At 56.2% G+C, this 17,699-nt stretch overlaps 1 protein-coding gene across 2 annotated transcripts; it reads left to right on the forward strand.

The window, feature by feature from the left end:
• Window positions 1–13: 13 nt before the first annotated feature.
• Window positions 14–17,674, forward strand: HSPA12B (heat shock protein family A (Hsp70) member 12B). Of its 2 annotated transcripts, none has more exons than XM_082431893.1 (13): window positions 14–125; window positions 4,952–5,011; window positions 6,679–6,776; window positions 7,780–7,904; window positions 10,233–10,419; window positions 10,766–10,870; window positions 11,198–11,314; window positions 13,138–13,312; window positions 14,023–14,109; window positions 14,544–14,648; window positions 14,757–15,015; window positions 15,475–15,578; window positions 16,174–17,674. In XM_082431893.1, the coding sequence occupies exons 2-13, from the start codon at window positions 4,969–4,971 to the stop codon at window positions 16,827–16,829; spliced, it is 2,061 nt and encodes a 686-aa protein (XP_082288019.1). In that variant the 5' UTR covers window positions 14–125; window positions 4,952–4,968; the 3' UTR covers window positions 16,830–17,674. The 2 variants fall into 2 exon arrangements, with proteins under 2 accessions (XP_082288019.1, XP_082288020.1); XM_082431894.1 differs by having other exon boundaries at window positions 10,317–10,419.
• Window positions 17,675–17,699: the final 25 nt, after the last annotated feature.

Raw genomic sequence — 17,699 nt, forward strand, 5'->3', positions numbered from 1 at the left:
AAGCCGGGCTGGGGCCGGGCGCACGTCGAGGGCTTTGGCCGACGCGGCAGAGCATAGCCGCCCCACCGGCTGTGGGCCCAGGATCCAGGCGTCTGGACACAGGTCGAGCTGTCGGCAGGGCAAAGGTGAGTTCTGGGCGGGGGACCGCTGGGCTCCCAGAGAGGAGAAAACGCCAAGGTTTGCGGTCTCATCGCGGGCTGGCGGCTGAGACCCCACCACAAACTTCCTGACCCAGGGGGACAGGACTGGGGCAGATCTGCAAGCCCCTCTCTCCAGCAGGGCTGTGGGTTCGGTAAGGCAATTGGGGCAGCGACGGAGGGCTACATCCGGGCTTTGGGACCCCACACTCGCCCTGTGGAGGGCGGGGATCTGGGGGGAGGGAGGGGGGCTCGAGAGACTTCCGTGTCTGGGTGTCTGTGGGGCTGGGGGCGACTCCAGGGAGCCAGTTTGTGGAGGACACGGTGCTTAGGCCAGAGGTGGAGACCCCGGGGTTGAGTGTGTGTGTATTTGGGGACGCCTGCAGGGGGAGTTCCCAGGGCCTGTGGTCCAGAAAGTTCAAGAGTGGCTGGGTGGCACAGTGCCAGACTGTGGGCTGGCCTCATGAACAGGGACCTCTGGTTTCTCTCTGTGGGGCCAGCTTGGGAATCCAGGTGGGGTGGGGTCAGGGCTCCCTGTGGTATCCCAGTGGAGCCAGGCTGTAAAGTTAGCTTGTGTGGGGGAGAGAAACTGACAGGGAGGGTGCTCTAAAATGTGGACTCCCTGGGAGAGTGAAGGCAGCCCTGGATCCCCAGAAGGTAAGAGAGGTGATGAGGGACAGTGGGCAGAGGGTGGGAGGGGCTTCAGGCCCTAGGCTGTGTGAGACAGAGGTTGTTTGTGAACTGGCTGCTCCCTTGATGAGGACCCATGGGGGCAGGGCAGGATGTATAGAAAGAAAAGTCGAGGACAGGGAGGGGACTTGAGAGGCCATTTCTATCACTCCCTGCCTCAGGCCAGGAGAAGGCAGCTTCCTCACCCCACAACCTCCCACTTGTCCCTCTCCTTGAGGGTGCCTCTCCAGAGACAGACTGGGGCAGCCCTTTGGGTGCCATTTCTGATATGTTCCTTGGGCCCTGATTGGCTCAGTCTCTGGCTTGGGAGAAATGCCTGTGGCCTCTCTTTGCCTGCTGACTGGCAGGATGCTGAGAGAGCAGTGGATGGGAGAGGCAGGGTCCCGGTAAAAGGAGGCCTGCGGGGGTATGGAGGCGAAAGTCCTAGGCTTTTGTGAGTCTGAGGGACACTGTGGGATGGGAGTCTCCAGTTTCAAGTCCCTACTCGGCCACACTCTGTCCTAGTCCCCAGTCATGCCTATTGGGTAGAAGTCAGGGCCAGGGGTCAGGGTAAAGCTGAAGATGAGAGGTCAATATGAGGCCAAGGGCTAGGGGTCAGTCCATGGGCAAGGTTAAGGGACAGACCATAGGCAGGGTTAAGGGTCTGTCTGTGGGTAGGGTAGGGGTCAGGCTGGGGCCAGGGTTTAGCCTGCCCTTGTAGCCAGGAAATGAAGTTATTCTCTGTGTAAATCAAACTGCCCCACCCAATTATTCTCAAACCCATAAGCATCACCAGTCTGAAATTAGTGGGCCCCTGGGGCAGGGATCTACCTCTCCCCACTTCCAGCTGCAGGCCCCGCCCAGATATAGCTTTTGGGAGCTGAGGTTGTCCTGAGTCCCATGATCAGCATTCTCCTTAAATGTTTCTGGTATGTGCGTGTGTATGCATGGTGGGGGATGTCCCAAAGAAATATGGGGTATGTGTGCGTGCTTGTGTGGCTGCCACCCTCTTGTACCTCCACCTCTCAGAGAATCAGCAGGATCCTCCTTCTTTAACACAAATTGATTCAGGGCCTCCCTCCCTCCCTAAAGAACTCAGAATGACTAGAAAAAAAGTCTCAATAAGACCAAAAACTTCTGACAAGAGAAAATTCAGAATCCACATCATGAAGGGAAAGAACACTGCTTACATCTGTCCAACTCCCTGCCTTTTTATCAGCTACCTTCCTTTCTTGGACTTGATCCTCACAAGCCCCCTGCATGATCCATTTTACAGGAAAGGGCACTGAGGCACAGAGAGGCAACATGATGCACTCCAGCCAGGTGCCATAATAGGCCCTGTCAGCCCTGAGTGTAGGGGCATTCAGTGTCACATGCTCAAAGATAGGAGATAACTGGACCAGGTTCACAGAGCTGGGGAGATTATAGACACATTGGTCTGGACATGAAATCAGCTTAGAGTGACAAATCTTGAGTCCTTTTTTCTTGGTGGTTCTAGATTGTTTCTGCTTCAAATACAATATCCTTGGTTCAGAAAATCCATTCATTCATTCAGCAAAGCGTTTCCCCAGCACTTAGCTGCAGAACCTGGCAGGAAGAAATGTCAATAAGTTTTTGCTGATGAATCAAAACAATGCATAAATAGGGCTGCCATATTCTCTCTTGTGGGCTTGATCCAGTAGTGTGTTGGTAGATGTTTTTCAGTCAGCTCCCCAAGAGGGAGAAAAACCTAATTTGCAGTTTACCAACTTCTATGGTATAATCACCGTGGCTGATTTCAAGGTATCAATGTGATGTCAATAAATGCAGAATTGAGAAGAGATGCACAGAATCAGCTCTTGGGAGCTGGTAGGATCCACGTCCAGCACGACACTCCATCACCCTGAACTGGGCACCTGTCCCTGGCTCTCAAGGCCCATACCCACCCCCACCATTTACTTTCCTTTTTCTCAGCATCATCCAGCCGCTGTACAAGTGCCCACGATCAGCCCCTGTATTTCCCCTGATTCTGATTCCTGGACATCCACCTGTGCACCTCCAGTGACAGCAGGACTGCATGTGTCCGGAAATCTCCATGGTGCTGGCCATGGGGGAATATCCTGGATGTGTCTCAGTGTCTGTCGATGCTGGGGCTGGGTTGTGTGAATTCTGTGTGAGCAAGGGTGTGCGCACGTGTGTGTAGGGGTGTGACAGTGCCCAGCTCTGTGTCTGCTGTGTTCTGTTAGCAAAACTTCCTGATCTGGCCACTGGCTACAGAGAGGGAGTGGGCTCCGGGCTGCCCCCACCCTTGTTTAGGCTCACTGCTGAGGACAGTAGCGTTGGTGATCTGAAGACTGGGCCAGGATACATTGACGAGCACTTCTCAAACCTTAGGGTGCTCCCAACCACCTGGGATCTTGCGAAAAAGCAAGCGCTAACTCAGCAGGTCCGGGGCGGAGCCTGAGGGCCTGCACATCTAACAAGCTCCCAGGGGACCCAGTGCTGCGGTCCTGATACCGCGCTTTGAGTAACAAAGCTGTCAGTGACCTGGAGGACGATGCCTCTAGCTTGGCCCTCAGAACTTCACAGACACAAGCTCAGGTTCCTCCCACCTTAGAAAAGAAAATAAAAACCTGTCCTCCCCTCCTCAAGCATTATGTTCCTCCAGGTGCAGCCAAGCTTCCCAGAAGTGCTAGCTCCGTTCTCTCACCGTCTGCTCCCTCCTCGCCTACCTGACTCCGCCCCATCTCCATCATTCCACTGAAATGCCATTAAAAACAGGTGTTTCCAGTCTCATCTAAAAATCTCTGAAGGCGTCTAGCTTCACAGTCTTCTCTTATCAAGATCTTCATGAAACCATAGCAGGCAACTCCGTCTCCCTGGCCAGCCAACCTTCCTCCAGTCAACCTTTATTCAGAGCTTCTCCTCCCTTCCCTTCCCCCACTCTACTCTCTGCCAAGCCTCCTGTGACAATGACTCCCAGACACACTTCTCCACCTCAGATTTCTCCCTGACCTCTAGGTCATGTGTCATCTGACTCCTCAGTCTGTTCTCTCAGCAGTTTCAAAACTGCACCCAGAACACTGCCCCTTCCCCCCTGCCAGCCTGCCCTGCTCCAGTATTCTCCATTTCATCATCCATCTCCTAGCTTGAATCAGCCAGTGTCATCCTTGACATCTTCTTCTTCCTAACCTCCCATGTCCAATCCAGCCATCTTCCATCAGGCTTGTTGATTTTAACCTCTAACATAAATGTCTACACTTCTGTCTCAAGACACACAGCCACCACCATCATCTGTTGCCTGGAGCACTGATTGACTCCTGTTTTCATGTCGTCCCACTGCAGTCTACACTTCCCATGCAGCCAGAGGGGCTTTTTAAAACACAGATTTAGTCATGCCCCTGCCTTCACTCTGCCACTTGAAACCTTTCAAGATTTGCTGTTGCCTTTCATGTAAAACCAGATCTAAAATTGGGTCCACCAGGGTCTGCCTGCAGGGTGAGCCTAGCCCAACCCCTCTCTCCAGCCTTGCCATGCTCCCCTTTCTGCCCTGCTTCACAGTATCCTTCACAGCATTGTTTGTAATCTCAGATTCACTTACATGATTATCTGATTATGAATGGCTTCCCCACCAGGCTGTGGGCCCCCAGGACAGGGACAGTGTCTCTCTGGGTCACTGATGTCCCACAGCATCTGGCAGAGAGTGGGCACCTGAAAACACTTAGGAGCAGCCTGGTTCCAACAAAGCAACTGTTAAAAAGACATTTTTGAGGGAATTCCCTGGCGGTCCAGTGGTTAGGTTTCCTCCCTTCCACTGCAGCGGACCAGGGTTCAATCCTTGCTCGGGGAAGTAAAATCTTGCAAGCCACGCAGTGTAGCCAAAAAAAAAAAAAGACATTTTTGAGACAAGCTGGGATGGAGGACTGAGCATTGGATGAGATTAAGGAATTACCGTCGATTTTGTTAGACATGATAGTGGTGTTGTGGCAATGTCTTAAACAATCTCTGTTAGAGAGACATATTAAATAATTTATAGGTCAAGCAACATGCCTGGGATTTGCTTCAAAGGACTCCAGCCAAAAGTAAATAAATAAAATAAACAATCATTCAGTAAGGGAACAAAGGAACAAATAAATGCCATTCTGCTTGTCTGTTCCTGTTCACAGCCACAGGGCCTACAAAGATGCTGGCTGTCCCGGAGATGGGCCTGCAGGGGCTGTACAGCGGTAAGACCCACCCCCTCACCTCTGCCCGGGGCCCACTGCCCCCCTCACCCTGGCACTCAGACCCACCCCTAGTCTGTCCACATGCCTTGCCCAGCAGAGGCTCCTGAGAGCTGTTCTGTGAGTGTGTGTGCGCAAGGAGGGTCAGTGCAACAGGACTACGCATGTGAGTGTGTGTGTGTGTGTGTGTCTGCGTGTCTGCCTATGGGCAGGTCTCTGGGCACAGGGTGTGTATGTCTGCACAGAATTCTGTTTGTGTGCATGCGCATCTGCCTTTGGCCTGGTCTGGGCACAGGCTCTGGGTTCTGTGCAGGGGTAGGAGGCCAGGAGGCAGGACGGACACGCCTCAGGAAGTCCACTCACAAAGACCTGGTGGGCTGGGGCTTCCTTCCTGACTCCCTTCCCAGGCTCAAACCACAGCAACTCGGCCCCTCAAGCTGGAGCTGGTGACAGGACCCAAGCCTGCCCGGGCCACCTGAGAAAAAGGGGCTCTGGGAGTGTGACCACCATGTCCTTGCCCCTCCAGCACTGCAAGACAGATGCCAGCCCTGTCCAGGCACTTCCCAGAATTCCCTTCATGCCCAGCCCCTCACATATATTCCCAGGGTACCCCAAGGTCGGGGAGGGCTGGGACTTGTCAGGGCCACAGAGCTGTGGCTGAGCGAGTATACAGGCCCCAGCCCTGGCTCAGCCTAAAGCCAGACATTGATTTGCTGATGTGTCTTCATACCAGACCCCATCAATCTCCCTGGTCAGCGCCCCCGTCCCCACACACGGATCTCAGGGCAGCCCCAGTGCCCCTCCTAGGGGCCTTAGCAAAGTTCAGTGTGGTGGTGATGAGCCACCAGCCCACACCAGCAAAGCAGGCCCTCCTGCCCCCTGAGCTGCCAGAGCCTCCAAACCAGGCTTTGGGCTGCCTTCTGGGGGCTGCACTGCTTCCTCCCACCAAAGGTCCAGCTCAGTCCTAGGCCTGTGTGAGGGTCTTAAGGGGGCCTCCTGCCCCCAAACGCTGGCTCCAGATCTATGTGTGTCATGGGGGAGGGGAGGCTTGGAATCTGACTTCCTAGTGTGGTGGACACCTCTCGGCTCAGGGCTGGGCTGGGGGAGGTGTTGCCCCAGTCAGCCAGCTGGGCCTGTCCATGGATGGCCCTTGGGGGGCAGAGGGAGGGGGCGAGGCAACTCCCTCAGGTCCTGATTAGAACCATGTGGCTGCACTTTAGTGGGGAGAGGAGCGGCTCCACTCCCACTCAGTTAGGTCTGTAGTCCCCTACCTTTTCTGGTTTCTCCACCCTCACCCCAGGAGCTCACCTGCCCCATCTCTCCTGCCCTTCTATCTCTGGACTCAGTCTTCCCCACCCCCACAATGCTTCTCTGTCTCTCCCCTTCCCTGCTGTGTCTGAGGGGTGCTGGGGGAGACAGTGAGTCCCTAGGTGAAGTATGTCACCCTTCAGGAATAGGTCACCTCTAACTGATAACAGACCCTGAACCCAGCTATCCCCGACCCCGACCTCAGTCCTGTCCTTCCTACCCTCCCGCCCTCGTCCCCTTTCCCCAGCAGGGTACCCCTCACCTTGGCCCAGCAATGACTGATGGAGAATCCCCCAGGCTTGGGGCCCAGCCACCAGCCTCTTACCCTGATTGTGCCAGAATGATTTGCCCTCTCTTTGCAGGCTCCAGCCCAGAGCGGTCTCCAGTGCCCAGCCCACCCGGCTCCCCAAGGACCCAGGAAAGCTGTGGCATTGCCCCCCTCACACCCTCACAGTCTCCAGTAAGCCCAGAGCAGGGATTGGGGTGGTGGGTGGCCTGGGTAGTGGGGAAGGTCACACTGGTGTCTGGAAGAGCCCTGGCAGGTCTGGGCTGGGGGTACCATCATGCTTCCTGCCCCTACACACTCCACTCATGTTCCCCCTGATGGGTTAGCCTTAGGTGACGTTGGACTGTAGGGGTAACATTTCTACTGAGGTGATCTCTCTCCAGGATAACATCTAGGGACCATTGCACGTAACCTGCCTGGGGCAGGTGTACTTCTGAGCAAGTAGTTTTGTGTGTTCTCAGAGCACTGGGCCTCTGAGACTTGCTTCCCCTCCTGTCAACCACAGCCCCACCTTAATACAAGGTATATCTAGGGAAGAGGAGACATGTTGCTAAAAAATAGTTTGGGGCTAGCTTGACGTATCCAGGACATAACCACCACCCCCAAGCTCCCTAGGTCACCCCACGTGGGGTGGCCTCACCCTAGTGATCCAGCCTGGGGACCCCCTTGTTCTCAGGGAGCCCAGGCCTGGCCTGGGAGGAGGCAGGGACCACTCTTGGGCACGTGCATGGGGCCTCTCTTCTCTGTCACAAAACTGGATAGAGTCTGGCTGTGTCACTGTGGCCACAAAGAGCAAGAGGGTCAAATAACGCAGGTCCATGTGCTATGAAGCTGCTCAGAGCAGCAAAATTGCCCCCAGCTGGGCCCAGGCTGTGACATGGTGTGAGATGGGGGTGGGGCAAAGGCAGTCCAGGCAGAAGGTAGGCAGAGAACCAGAAGCAGGGAAGCAGGAGCTCAAGCCCAAAACTTCATGGGGCTACCTGAGAGGCCCTGGGCTTTCTGAACAGTTGGCATCTCAAGGGCTTAGCTTGGAGCTTAGGAGAGGAAGGGAACCAGGCAGGCAGGTAGGTGGGGGTGGGCCAGGGCCGGTCTGGACCACAGCCAGGGGTTGGGAGGGCTCCCACATACAGTCAGCCTGGCCCTCTGGCTGCTCCCTGACTAGGTCTTGCACTTGCAGAAGCCTGAGGCCCGAGCCCCCCAGCAGGCCCCCTTCTCCGTGGTAGTGGCCATCGACTTCGGCACCACATCCAGTGGCTATGCCTTCAGCTTTGCCAGTGACCCTGAGGCCATCCACATGATGAGGTGAGGGTGGCTGGGCTGGGAGATGATTGGTTGTTGGGGGGGGTGTGGAATCCTACACCCTGGGAGAGACCTGGTCCCAGAAGTACTGTCACTAAGGAGAAATGGGGTCTCCTCAGAGTGCCTTCCACTCCTAGTCTGGGCTCCCCACTGGGGCAAAAGTTTGGAGGATGGGTGCCAGGCCTGGGCCCTCAGCCCCAATTGGGGCAGCTCTCTGACCTCTGCAGGAAATGTTGGGCTTTGTTTTTTATTTTATATTTTTTATTGAGAGATAACAAACATACAGTAAAATACACAGATCTTTTTCTGGGCTAGTCACAAACACAAATACATATGCAAAAACCAAATAAATATGTGGTTTTAAAATAAAAGTGGTATATCATACAACTTGCTTTATTTTAAGTTTTCAACACTATTTTCTAGATGTTTCATGTGAATACAGAGAGCCACGATTTTGTTTTAATGGTTGCATAGTATTCCACAGTACAGATGTGTCATAATTTATCCATTCTCCTATTGATAGTTTTGAGGCTATTTTTCCTTCTAATTTTTCACTATTACAAAAAGTGCTGCAATGAATATTCTTCCTTGAAAACTTGTGCTGGAATATCTATGTGGTAGATTCCTAGAGGCAGATTCCTAGGTTCGGCTCAAATGAAATACAAGGAAATGAACGATCAGAGGGTTAACTGAGTTGACAAGTCACACAGTTGTCATGAAAGAGCTGTTTGAAAAATCCATTCTGATGGATTTTGTTTTGTTTGAATGAAACATTTGTTTGACACTCCCCTTCAGGCCTCAAGACCCTGATCCTTTGAATATATCTTAGTGGGGCTGTAGCCTATAGGGGGAAGACCCCTATAGAAGACCCCAAAGCTCCCAACTCAGCCTGGGGTGGGGGATCAGCGGGCTTCACCAGGGCCTGGGAGGCTGGATGGAAGGGTGGGTGGAGAGACAGGCAAAGGGTCACTGCCCCAAAGATACAGGGGACCTAACCTACATGAGCGTGGACTGTCCTTCCCCTTTCTCTGCTCCCTCCACATCCACATGAGGCCACAAAGGCTCTGGGCCCTTATAGCTCTCTAAGAGCTGCAGGGCATCCCAGCTTGTCAGCACACACAGCTGAGGCCATGCTGGGCCCCTTGCTGGGGCTGAGGACACATGAAGGGACACTGGAGATAACAGTCACAGGAAGTAACTGGGGGCATCTTGGCCTCCTCCCAAGCCCTTCCCACCCCCACTAGCCACTAATCCCCATCACTTCTATCTCTAATATCCCTGTAATACCTGCCTACTTCTCTCCACCACTACCACCCCGAAGTTCAGCCCCACCCTCTCTCACTTGAACGGTTGCAATATCCTCCTCCCTGGTTTTCCTTCTCCATCCTCCCTCCCCTCCACTCTGTTGCTACATGGGGACCAGTGACCTTTCTAAAGGCAAATGTGGTCATGCCTCTTCACTCCCCTACCTAATACCCACCAAGACAGAATTCTGATATGGCATTTGGTATTCCTCCTTAGTTGATCTTAAGATTCCTGTATTTTCTCCTACTTTGAGCCAACTTATAGCTAGTTCTCCCTGGTCTTTCACACCTCCAAGCTTTTGCACATGCTCTTCCTTCTGCCTGGATTCCCAGTTCCTTCCCCAAAAGGCTGCACTGGTGAACTTGGCCTAGAGGAGTCAGGGCATCAGACAACGCAGAGGAAGTGGAGGAAGGATTTGCCAGGCTAATGAACTGGGCAGTGAGTTCTGGGTGGAGGTCCAGATGATGCCTGCACATAGGGAAGTTTGGAGTCTCAGGTTTTGGGGGCCTGCTGGAGGTGCAGTCAGCTGGGATGTAGCTACTGATGTGGGCCAGATAGGAATGATCATGAATGCCTTGAAAAAACTTAGCTGTTGAAGATGGCCTAGAGGAGGGCAAACCAGCTGGCTGGGAGGAGGCCTCTGCCAGGGTCCTGGAGAGACGTATCAGAAGGCCAGACGAGGCAGATGGCTTGCTGCTGCTTGTTAAAAAGACAGGGAGGTGAGGTCCAATGGTATACTTCATGGAAGGGAGCAGGAGCTGAGGATGTCGGATGGGACCCATGGCCCCATGGATAGAGAGGATCCCATGAGCAACGTTTATGGATTTAAGTGGATGCCGAGCACCATATTCACAAGAACCCTAAAAGGTAGGTACTATTATTATTTCCATTTTACATATGGAAAGACTGAGGCTTGGGGAAGCCAAGTGAGCTGCCCAAAGTCACACAGCTGGTTCCAGAGCCAGCACCCAACCCCACAAAGGGAGGATTACTGCTGACCACACTGACAGCTAACTGCCTCCACAGGAAATGGGAGGGCGGGGACCCAGGTGTGGCCCACCAGAAGACCCCCACCTGCCTGCTGCTGACCCCAGAGGGTGCCTTTCACAGTTTTGGCTATACAGCCCGTGATTACTACCACGATCTGGACCCTGAGGAGGCTCGTGACTGGCTCTACTTTGAGAAGTTCAAGATGAAGATCCATAGTGCCACTGTGAGTCACATTCTGGCTCAGGGCCCAGCTCCAGCCAGGGAGGCAGGGCTAGGAGGGAAAGCAGAGAGGGAGGCCTCATGGAGGGTAGGTAAAGCTAAACGGTGAGGAGGGGCCTGGTGGAGGAGTAGCTAAGGAGGCGGAGCTTGAATGTAAGGGATGGAGGCATGCCCAAGAGGTGAAGATAGGGTAAAGAGAGGGGCTGGGGAGAGAACTAATGTGAGATTAGAGCCAGAGTGGGACAGTGCCAAAGAGGGGGAGCACCAGGAAATGGGGTGAGTATAAGAGGTTGTCAGGAAATGGAGGCAGAGCTACGGCCTCCTGCAGAGTCACCTTGTGTCCCTGCCAGGATCTCACCTTGAAGACCCAGCTAGAAGCGGTAAATGGAAAGAAAATGCCTGCCCTGGAGGTGTTCGCCCATGCCTTGCGCTTCTTCAAGGAGCATGCCCTTCAGGTACGCTGTGACCCCATCCCTGCCTACTGGGGTGGAGGGCCCCCAGGTCCATCCTTTCCCCTCAGCCCATCCCCTGTCCATCCAATGGGTAGCCACTGTCAGAAGACAGAGGTCATCTCCAGTCCCCTGCCTTTCTGTCTGGTAGAGCCTGCATCAACCCTACAGGTGTTGGGGAGGTGGTGGTGGTGGGGAAGGGGGTGTTAGGATTCCAAGTTAGCTGGAAAGTTCCTCCTGAGGCCTGATTAGTTCCTCCAGCTGCCATAGAGGCTAAAGACACTTCCCACAAACCAAGCCAGCCATTCCCCTCACTGCCCCCTCCTGCTCCAGGAGCTGAGGGACCAGTGCCCGTCGCTGCCAGAGAAGGACACTGTGCGCTGGGTGTTGACAGTGCCGGCCATCTGGAAACAGCCAGCTAAGCAGTTCATGCGAGAGGCTGCCTACTTGGTGAGAATGTGCACTCAGAGCCGTGGACATTGGTCGGGAGGGCCCCGGGCATGGCCCCATACCCTCATTCACCCACCACCCTTGGGACCACAGAGCCATTGTGTAAAGACTGCCAGCCCCACCCTGCTGGCCATTTTGGAGGGTTGTTGCCACCAGGAAAGGGGGTGGGCCTGCAGGACCAGAGAGCAGAGGGACAAAAGACACAGCCCAGGCCAGCTTAAACAGTGTCTTAGGGCAGGTTTCCTAGAAGCAGAGCCCAAGATGGGGATTCTTGTGCATGTGGTCTATTGCAAGGACTCTCAGCAGAAAGAGGAGTGAGGAAAGCAGGACAGGAGAAAGAGCTGGGCAGGGATGTGGTCTTAGCTGGAGTCTAGCCTCAGCCTGATCCCATGGAGAGCTCTAGAGGGAGAATGTACTGTGGTGTTGGCCACGGGGAGGCGGGGGGGGGGGGTGGCTTTTTGTCCATCCTTATCAGTCTGTCGTTGGTTACTGGGGGAGTTGGGGAAAGGCCCTCCAAGTGAGGTGGTTCCCATTCAGCTGAGGGCAGTTCTTCAGAGAAGGGGCAGCGGTGAGCCAATAGCAGCCAACACTCACAGTAGCTGGGCAGGACACCAAGAACACCCACTTCAGCCAGCATCAGTATTTTCACCACAGCCCCAACCACTGAGCAGGGGAAATAGGACTATGAAACTATGAAGGGAGGTGATTTTGGCCAATGTTTGCTGGTCTTCCTACCACGAGAGATGCCCAAAGGTCTGGAGAAAGGGGGATGGCTCAGGCACCCCTCTCTCAAGTGGAAATGGGGAGGTTGGAGGGGGGCTCATTGTTTGATCCTGCCCGTGAACCTGGGGCCTTGGTGGACACCCTAGGATCTCCAAAAGGGATCTCAGGAATTCCAGTGCACCTTCCCCTGGAGGATACCAGGACCCCCAACCCCCCACAAACACAACTTTGGGCCAGGCATGCCTCAGCTGTCAAATCCGCAGATGCCTACACTTGTCTCTAGAAGGAGCTAACCCTGAGGCCAGTGGGCATCCCCCCTGCAGAGACCAGGATGAAAGCATGGCTGTGCCCAGCCAGAACAAACACCCCCACACCAGTGGCCCCCTGCTGGTTTATCCACCCTGCTTCCTCCCACACTGTTCCCTGTCAGCTGAGGACGGGCTGGCCCTGGGCAGGAAGTCTTAATACCCACCCATCCCCATCCCCCACCTGGTCAGACTGCCTTGCCTTGGCACCTGAAATTTCACTGTTAAAGTTTCTTTCCTCCTATATCAGATTCCCTGAGAACAAAGTTCTCCTAAGAGTGGGGAGGCCCATGGCCACTGTCTATCACCAGTGGAGAAAGAGGGTTCAGTAAGACAAAAGGGGCCCCCCCACCCCTCTGACTGATGGTCTGGCCATTATACCCACCCTCCCCAATACACTGTGTTGGAGTCTCCACTAACCCCCTCAGCCAGTGCTTAGCTGGCCAACACAGTATCTGTGAAGGGGACCTTGCTGCAGCCCAGGGACACCTTGGGCAGCCTGGAGGCAGATCCCAGGTGCTCTAGGTTTTCACTCAGTCAAGGGTCTCTTCCTGCTGGGCAACACCATGGCATCCTTGGCCATGGCCATGCCTCTCCCCAGCCTGGTCACAGGGTGGCTGTGAGACAGCTCCAAATTTGTGCAGCATGGAGGCGCCTGAGCAGCTTAGCATGGGTGGGGTATAATCCGGAGGAGATGGGAGCCCCACAGGCCCCCGGTTGCCTGCCCTGAGGTGCCATTTCAGTGTGATGCCTGGCCCATGGTGCTCCCCAACCCTGCCAACCACCCATCCTCAGGCCGGACTGGTGTCGAGAGAGGATGCAGAGCAATTACTCATCGCCCTGGAGCCTGAGGCCGCCTCTGTCTACTGCCGCAAGCTGCGTCTGCACCAGCTCGTGGACCTGAGCAGCCGAGCTCCAGGCAGTGGGCGCCTGGGCGAGCGCCGCTCCATTGATTCCAGCTTCCGTCAGGGTGAGCCACCCCCAGGGGTACTGCCCAGTGGCCTTGGAGGCAGGCGCTTAAGATTACACCTTGCCCTAGAGTAGCACTGTCAGAGGACGGTAGGACTCAGCCCAGCCCTGAATCTGAGAGTGGGAGGGTGATGCCTACCCTTGGGAGAGGTGCTTGGGTACTGACAAAGGGTACTCTGAGCTGAAGGTGGAGGTCTTCAGGAGCTGTCCCTTAAACAGCCACTGAATCAGTTTTCCCTCCCCTCCTGGCACATCAGCTGTCCTCCCCCCTCCCACATCAGCCCCAAGCTCCTGCTGCCAGGACCAGGAACTGGGACAGCTATGGTCAACCTTCATCATCCCCTCAGATGCCATCTCCCATGACAGGGAGAGGTCCCAGGACCTTCCCCCACCCCATCCCCAGCTCCTTCAGACTTTCTTAATTCTGATTTTGCTATGGCCTGAGCCCTTCTGGATTAAGGGAAGGTCCTGCAGCCGGAAATACTTCCCCTTAGCTGTTGGTTACAGTGCCTGAGATTACCCCATCCAGTTTCTCTGGACCCTTTAGGGTTCAGCATTGCCCTCTCCCAGTTAGGAGTGGAGCAGGAGTTTCAGGAGCACTGGCTGCTCCAGATGCTCATGGAGGGCGTTGGTGGAAGGATGTGGGGCATTGAGCGTGGTAGCTGAGACACTCCTTCTAACCTCACTGTCCTGCTGTCCCTCAACACCCAGCCCGAGAGCAGCTTCGAAGGTCCCGCCACAGCCGCACGTTCCTGGTGGAATCGGGTGTCGGAGAACTGTGGGCTGAGATGCAAGCAGGTGGGGGAGGGGAGATGGAGGGATATTCCTTGGGCCCTGTGGGGCACCGTATACTGCAGGTGGGGGGAACATTCCCGAAGTCAGCTCTAGCCCCTAGGAACCCTGCCCCTTCCAACTCCTTCAGCTGTACCTAACCTGGTAGTCCCCCTCAGTCACCTGCACTCCCACCCCCACTCACAGCCATGCCCCTAACCCCCACTCCCCCGGGGGATTCTCTGCAGATGGAGTTGCAGAATCCTGGGACCATTTTCCCCCACACCTTGTGCTCCTACCTGGTGACCTGAGGTTCAAGCACCTGAAGCCCCTTTCAACCCTAACCCCCATGGCCCCACAGACAGGGCTCAGGACCTGGGGCAGGGCTGGAGGCTGGGTGAGTCTGCAGAGGGCGCAGAGCTGAAGGTGCCACGAGTGTGTGCTCACGCTCGCCCCCGTAGGAGACCGCTACGTGGTGGCAGACTGCGGGGGAGGCACGGTGGACCTTACCGTGCACCAGTTGGAACAGCCCCATGGCACCCTCAAGGAGCTCTACAAGGCGTCTGGTGAGTAGCCAGGCAGCACCCTTGTTACCCAGACCGCCCTGGCCCCGCCAACGCCCCCTGGCGGCGGTGTCGGCACTGACGCCCCCTTCGACCCCTGCCCTACCCAAGGTGGCCCCTGTGGCGCGGTGGGCGTCGACCTGGCCTTCGAGCAGCTGCTGGGCCGCATCTTCGGCGAAGACTTCATCGCCACCTTCAAAAGGCAACGCCCAGCAGCCTGGGTGGATCTGACTATAGCCTTTGAGGCCCGCAAACGCACCGCAGGCCCACACCGTGCAGGGGCGCTCAACATCTCGCTGCCCTTCTCGTTTATTGACTTCTATCGCAAGCAGCGAGGCCACAACGTGGAGACAGCCCTGCGCAGGAGCAGGTGGGCCGGGGGACCGCCCCTACAGGGGAAGGTGTGGGCCCCAGGGGAGAGTAGGGGGTCCACCTTATCTGTCCCACGCACACATCATGCCAGCCCCGGTGGAGGCAGGGGGAGGGGCATGAGTACCCCAGCTGGAATCGGCAGCCCAAACTGGGGCGAGAATCTTGAGCCTGGGGAAAGGCCAACATCTACCTCTTCCCATTCCCTGCAGACACACACACACACACACACACACACACGCGCGCTAGCCAATGGGTCTGGGTTCCTTTGCTCGAGGCAAAGGGAGGCTCCTCTCCTGGGACCTCATGCCTGGACCTGGAACAGACCTGCGTCTAAAGCCCTGAGGGTATGGCTGGCACAACACATAATGTGCAGTCAGTGCCCAGGTACTTCGACCTGGAATAGGGGTAGCACCTGGGACCCTGACCCATGGGCCTGTGCCTCCTTCAACACCTACAGCGTGAACTTCGTGAAGTGGTCCTCACAGGGGATGCTCAGGATGTCTTGTGAGGCCATGAACGACCTCTTTCAGCCCACGGTCAGCGGGATCATCCAGCACATAGGTAAGTACCTGAGCCTGGGTCCTTCATTCACCTCAACATACACACCCAGATGCGGGAATATCTTACCCTGTTAGTGCCTGGAAACCTCCCCATATCCATACACTGGAATGAGACCCAGAATCTTCTGGAATACCTGGAGGATGCAGTGTGGTGGGGATTAAGAGATAGGCGGGAAGATGTGCAGTCTTGCCAGGTTAAAGAACCTCTGGTGCCTTTTTCCCCAAATGGGGTGATAGTATTAGGTCCCCCAAACTGTTGTCACACAGATTTAAATGAACTGAAGTATCTAGAGAGTGAGTGCAATGTCTTGCACGTAGTAGGCATTTAATATGTGTAAATGCAGACCCTTATCTCAAGCCCTCCACGGTGTGGTGGGGAAGCAGAGCCCATAAGGATTGCCAGGGGCCCTCATGAAAGCACTCGGTGTTTTTCTTTATGGGAACCAGGCTACCGTTTTATAGCGAAATGTCTAGTTTCTGGTTGCCCGAGGATACAGGCGGGCAGAGGAGAGGCGCCAGTGGCTGTGCAGTGGTGGCCTCAGTGGCCCACTCCCCGTACCTCCTCCTTACCCCCACCCTCCACTCCTGTACCGCAGAGGCGCTGCTGGAGCGCCCCGAGGTGCAGGGCGTGAAGCTGCTGTTCCTGGTGGGCGGCTTCGCCGAGTCGGCCATGCTGCAGCACGCGGTGCAGGCAGCACTGGGCGCCCGCGGCCTCCGCGTGGTGGTTCCGCACGACGTGGGCCTCACCATCCTAAAGGGCGCGGTGCTCTTCGGGCAGGCTCCGGGCGTGGTTCGGGTGCGCCGCTCGCCGCTCACCTACGGCGTGGGCGTGCTCAACCGCTTCGTGGCTGGGCGCCACCCGCCCGACAAGCTGCTCGTTCGCGACGGCCGCCGCTGGTGCACCGACGTGTTCGAGCGCTTCGTGGCCGCCGAGCAGTCGGTGGCCCTGGGCGAGGAGGTGCTGCGCAGCTACTGCCCGGCGCGCCCAGGCCAGCGCCGCGTGCTCATCAACCTATACTGCTGCGCCGCCGAGGACGCGCGCTTCATCACCGACCCGGGCGTGCGCAAGTGCGGCGCGCTCAGTCTAGAGCTCGAGCCCGCCGAGGGAGGCCCCCATGCCGCCGACGCGCCCCCTAGCCGCCGCGAGATCCGCACTGCCATGCAGTTTGGCGACACCGAGATTAAGGTCACTGCCGTCGACGTCAGCACCAATCGCTCCGTGCGCGCCGCCATCGACTTTCTTTCCAATTGAGGGCGCAGTGCCAGCCCCCCTCGGCCCCGCTGAACTCTCTTTTGGCCCAGGACCTGGGGAGCGGGCTGAGGCGGACCAACCTGCCCCATTCCCCGCCATCCTGCCCCGGGAGGTGAGGTCGCAAGAGGATGGGTGGGGACATATCCAGAAACTCTGGCTTTGGGATTGGGCCCCGGTCCGCTGACTGGAAGGCTGAAGGGCCCTGCCAAGGACTGAGGTCAAGGAGACTTAAAAGAGGTTTGTACGACGGCCGTGCCCACAGGGAGCACGTGATCCTGAAAGCAGAATGCACCGGAAGACTTGAGCCCTGGTCTGAACTGGGGTCCGGGATGGGAGTGGGGGGGTGGGGGTGCAGCTGCAGGTGGAGCAGCAAGAGGAAGGAGGTTGTGCAGGGCCTGGGCCTGAAGGGCAGAGTGCACTGACTGACTGGCTCAGCCTGTTTAGGGAGCCAGACAGGACAAGGACTGGAAGCTGACAGGAAAGGGACAGGGGTAGTAAGACCTTCCTGGGCGTGGTACTGACCACCCAAGTATGAATGTTAATTGTAGAAAGAGCAGTAGCAGACTATGAGGAGAAGGGTACAGGGTGAGGCACTTAAGAGGGGGATGTGGGGGCACATGTTGGGGCAGCCTTTCCTTTCTATCTGAGAAGGCCCCAGGGGCAGCCTATCAATGACCCACTTGCACTCCATCGAGCCACGGAGTGGGGGGAGGGTAGGGAGGACAGAAGGAGCACTGGTCCCGGCTCTGCCATCAGCTCAGTGTACCTGCCCTCCCACGATGTGCAACAGCCCCACCTGCCTGAGAACCCTAAGGTGACAATAAAGCATTTATGCTCAAGGTGAAGCTATAGCCTCCTGGTACCTCACAA

The sequence above is a fragment of the Balaenoptera physalus genome (assembly GCF_965194825.1).
Source record: "Balaenoptera physalus genome assembly, chromosome: 16".
Lineage (NCBI taxonomy): Eukaryota > Metazoa > Chordata > Mammalia > Artiodactyla > Balaenopteridae > Balaenoptera > Balaenoptera physalus.

Coding starts and splice junctions, on each gene's coding strand:
- HSPA12B (XM_082431893.1), top strand. CDS start 4,969: ATGCTGGCTGTCCCGGAGATGGGCCTGCAGGGGCTGTACAGCG. Junction 7,905..10,232: donor GAGGCCATCCACATGATGAG/GTGAGGGTGGCT, acceptor CTGCCTCCACAG/GAAATGGGAGGGCGGGGACC. Junction 15,016..15,474: donor ACAGCCCTGCGCAGGAGCAG/GTGGGCCGGGGG, acceptor CAACACCTACAG/CGTGAACTTCGTGAAGTGGT.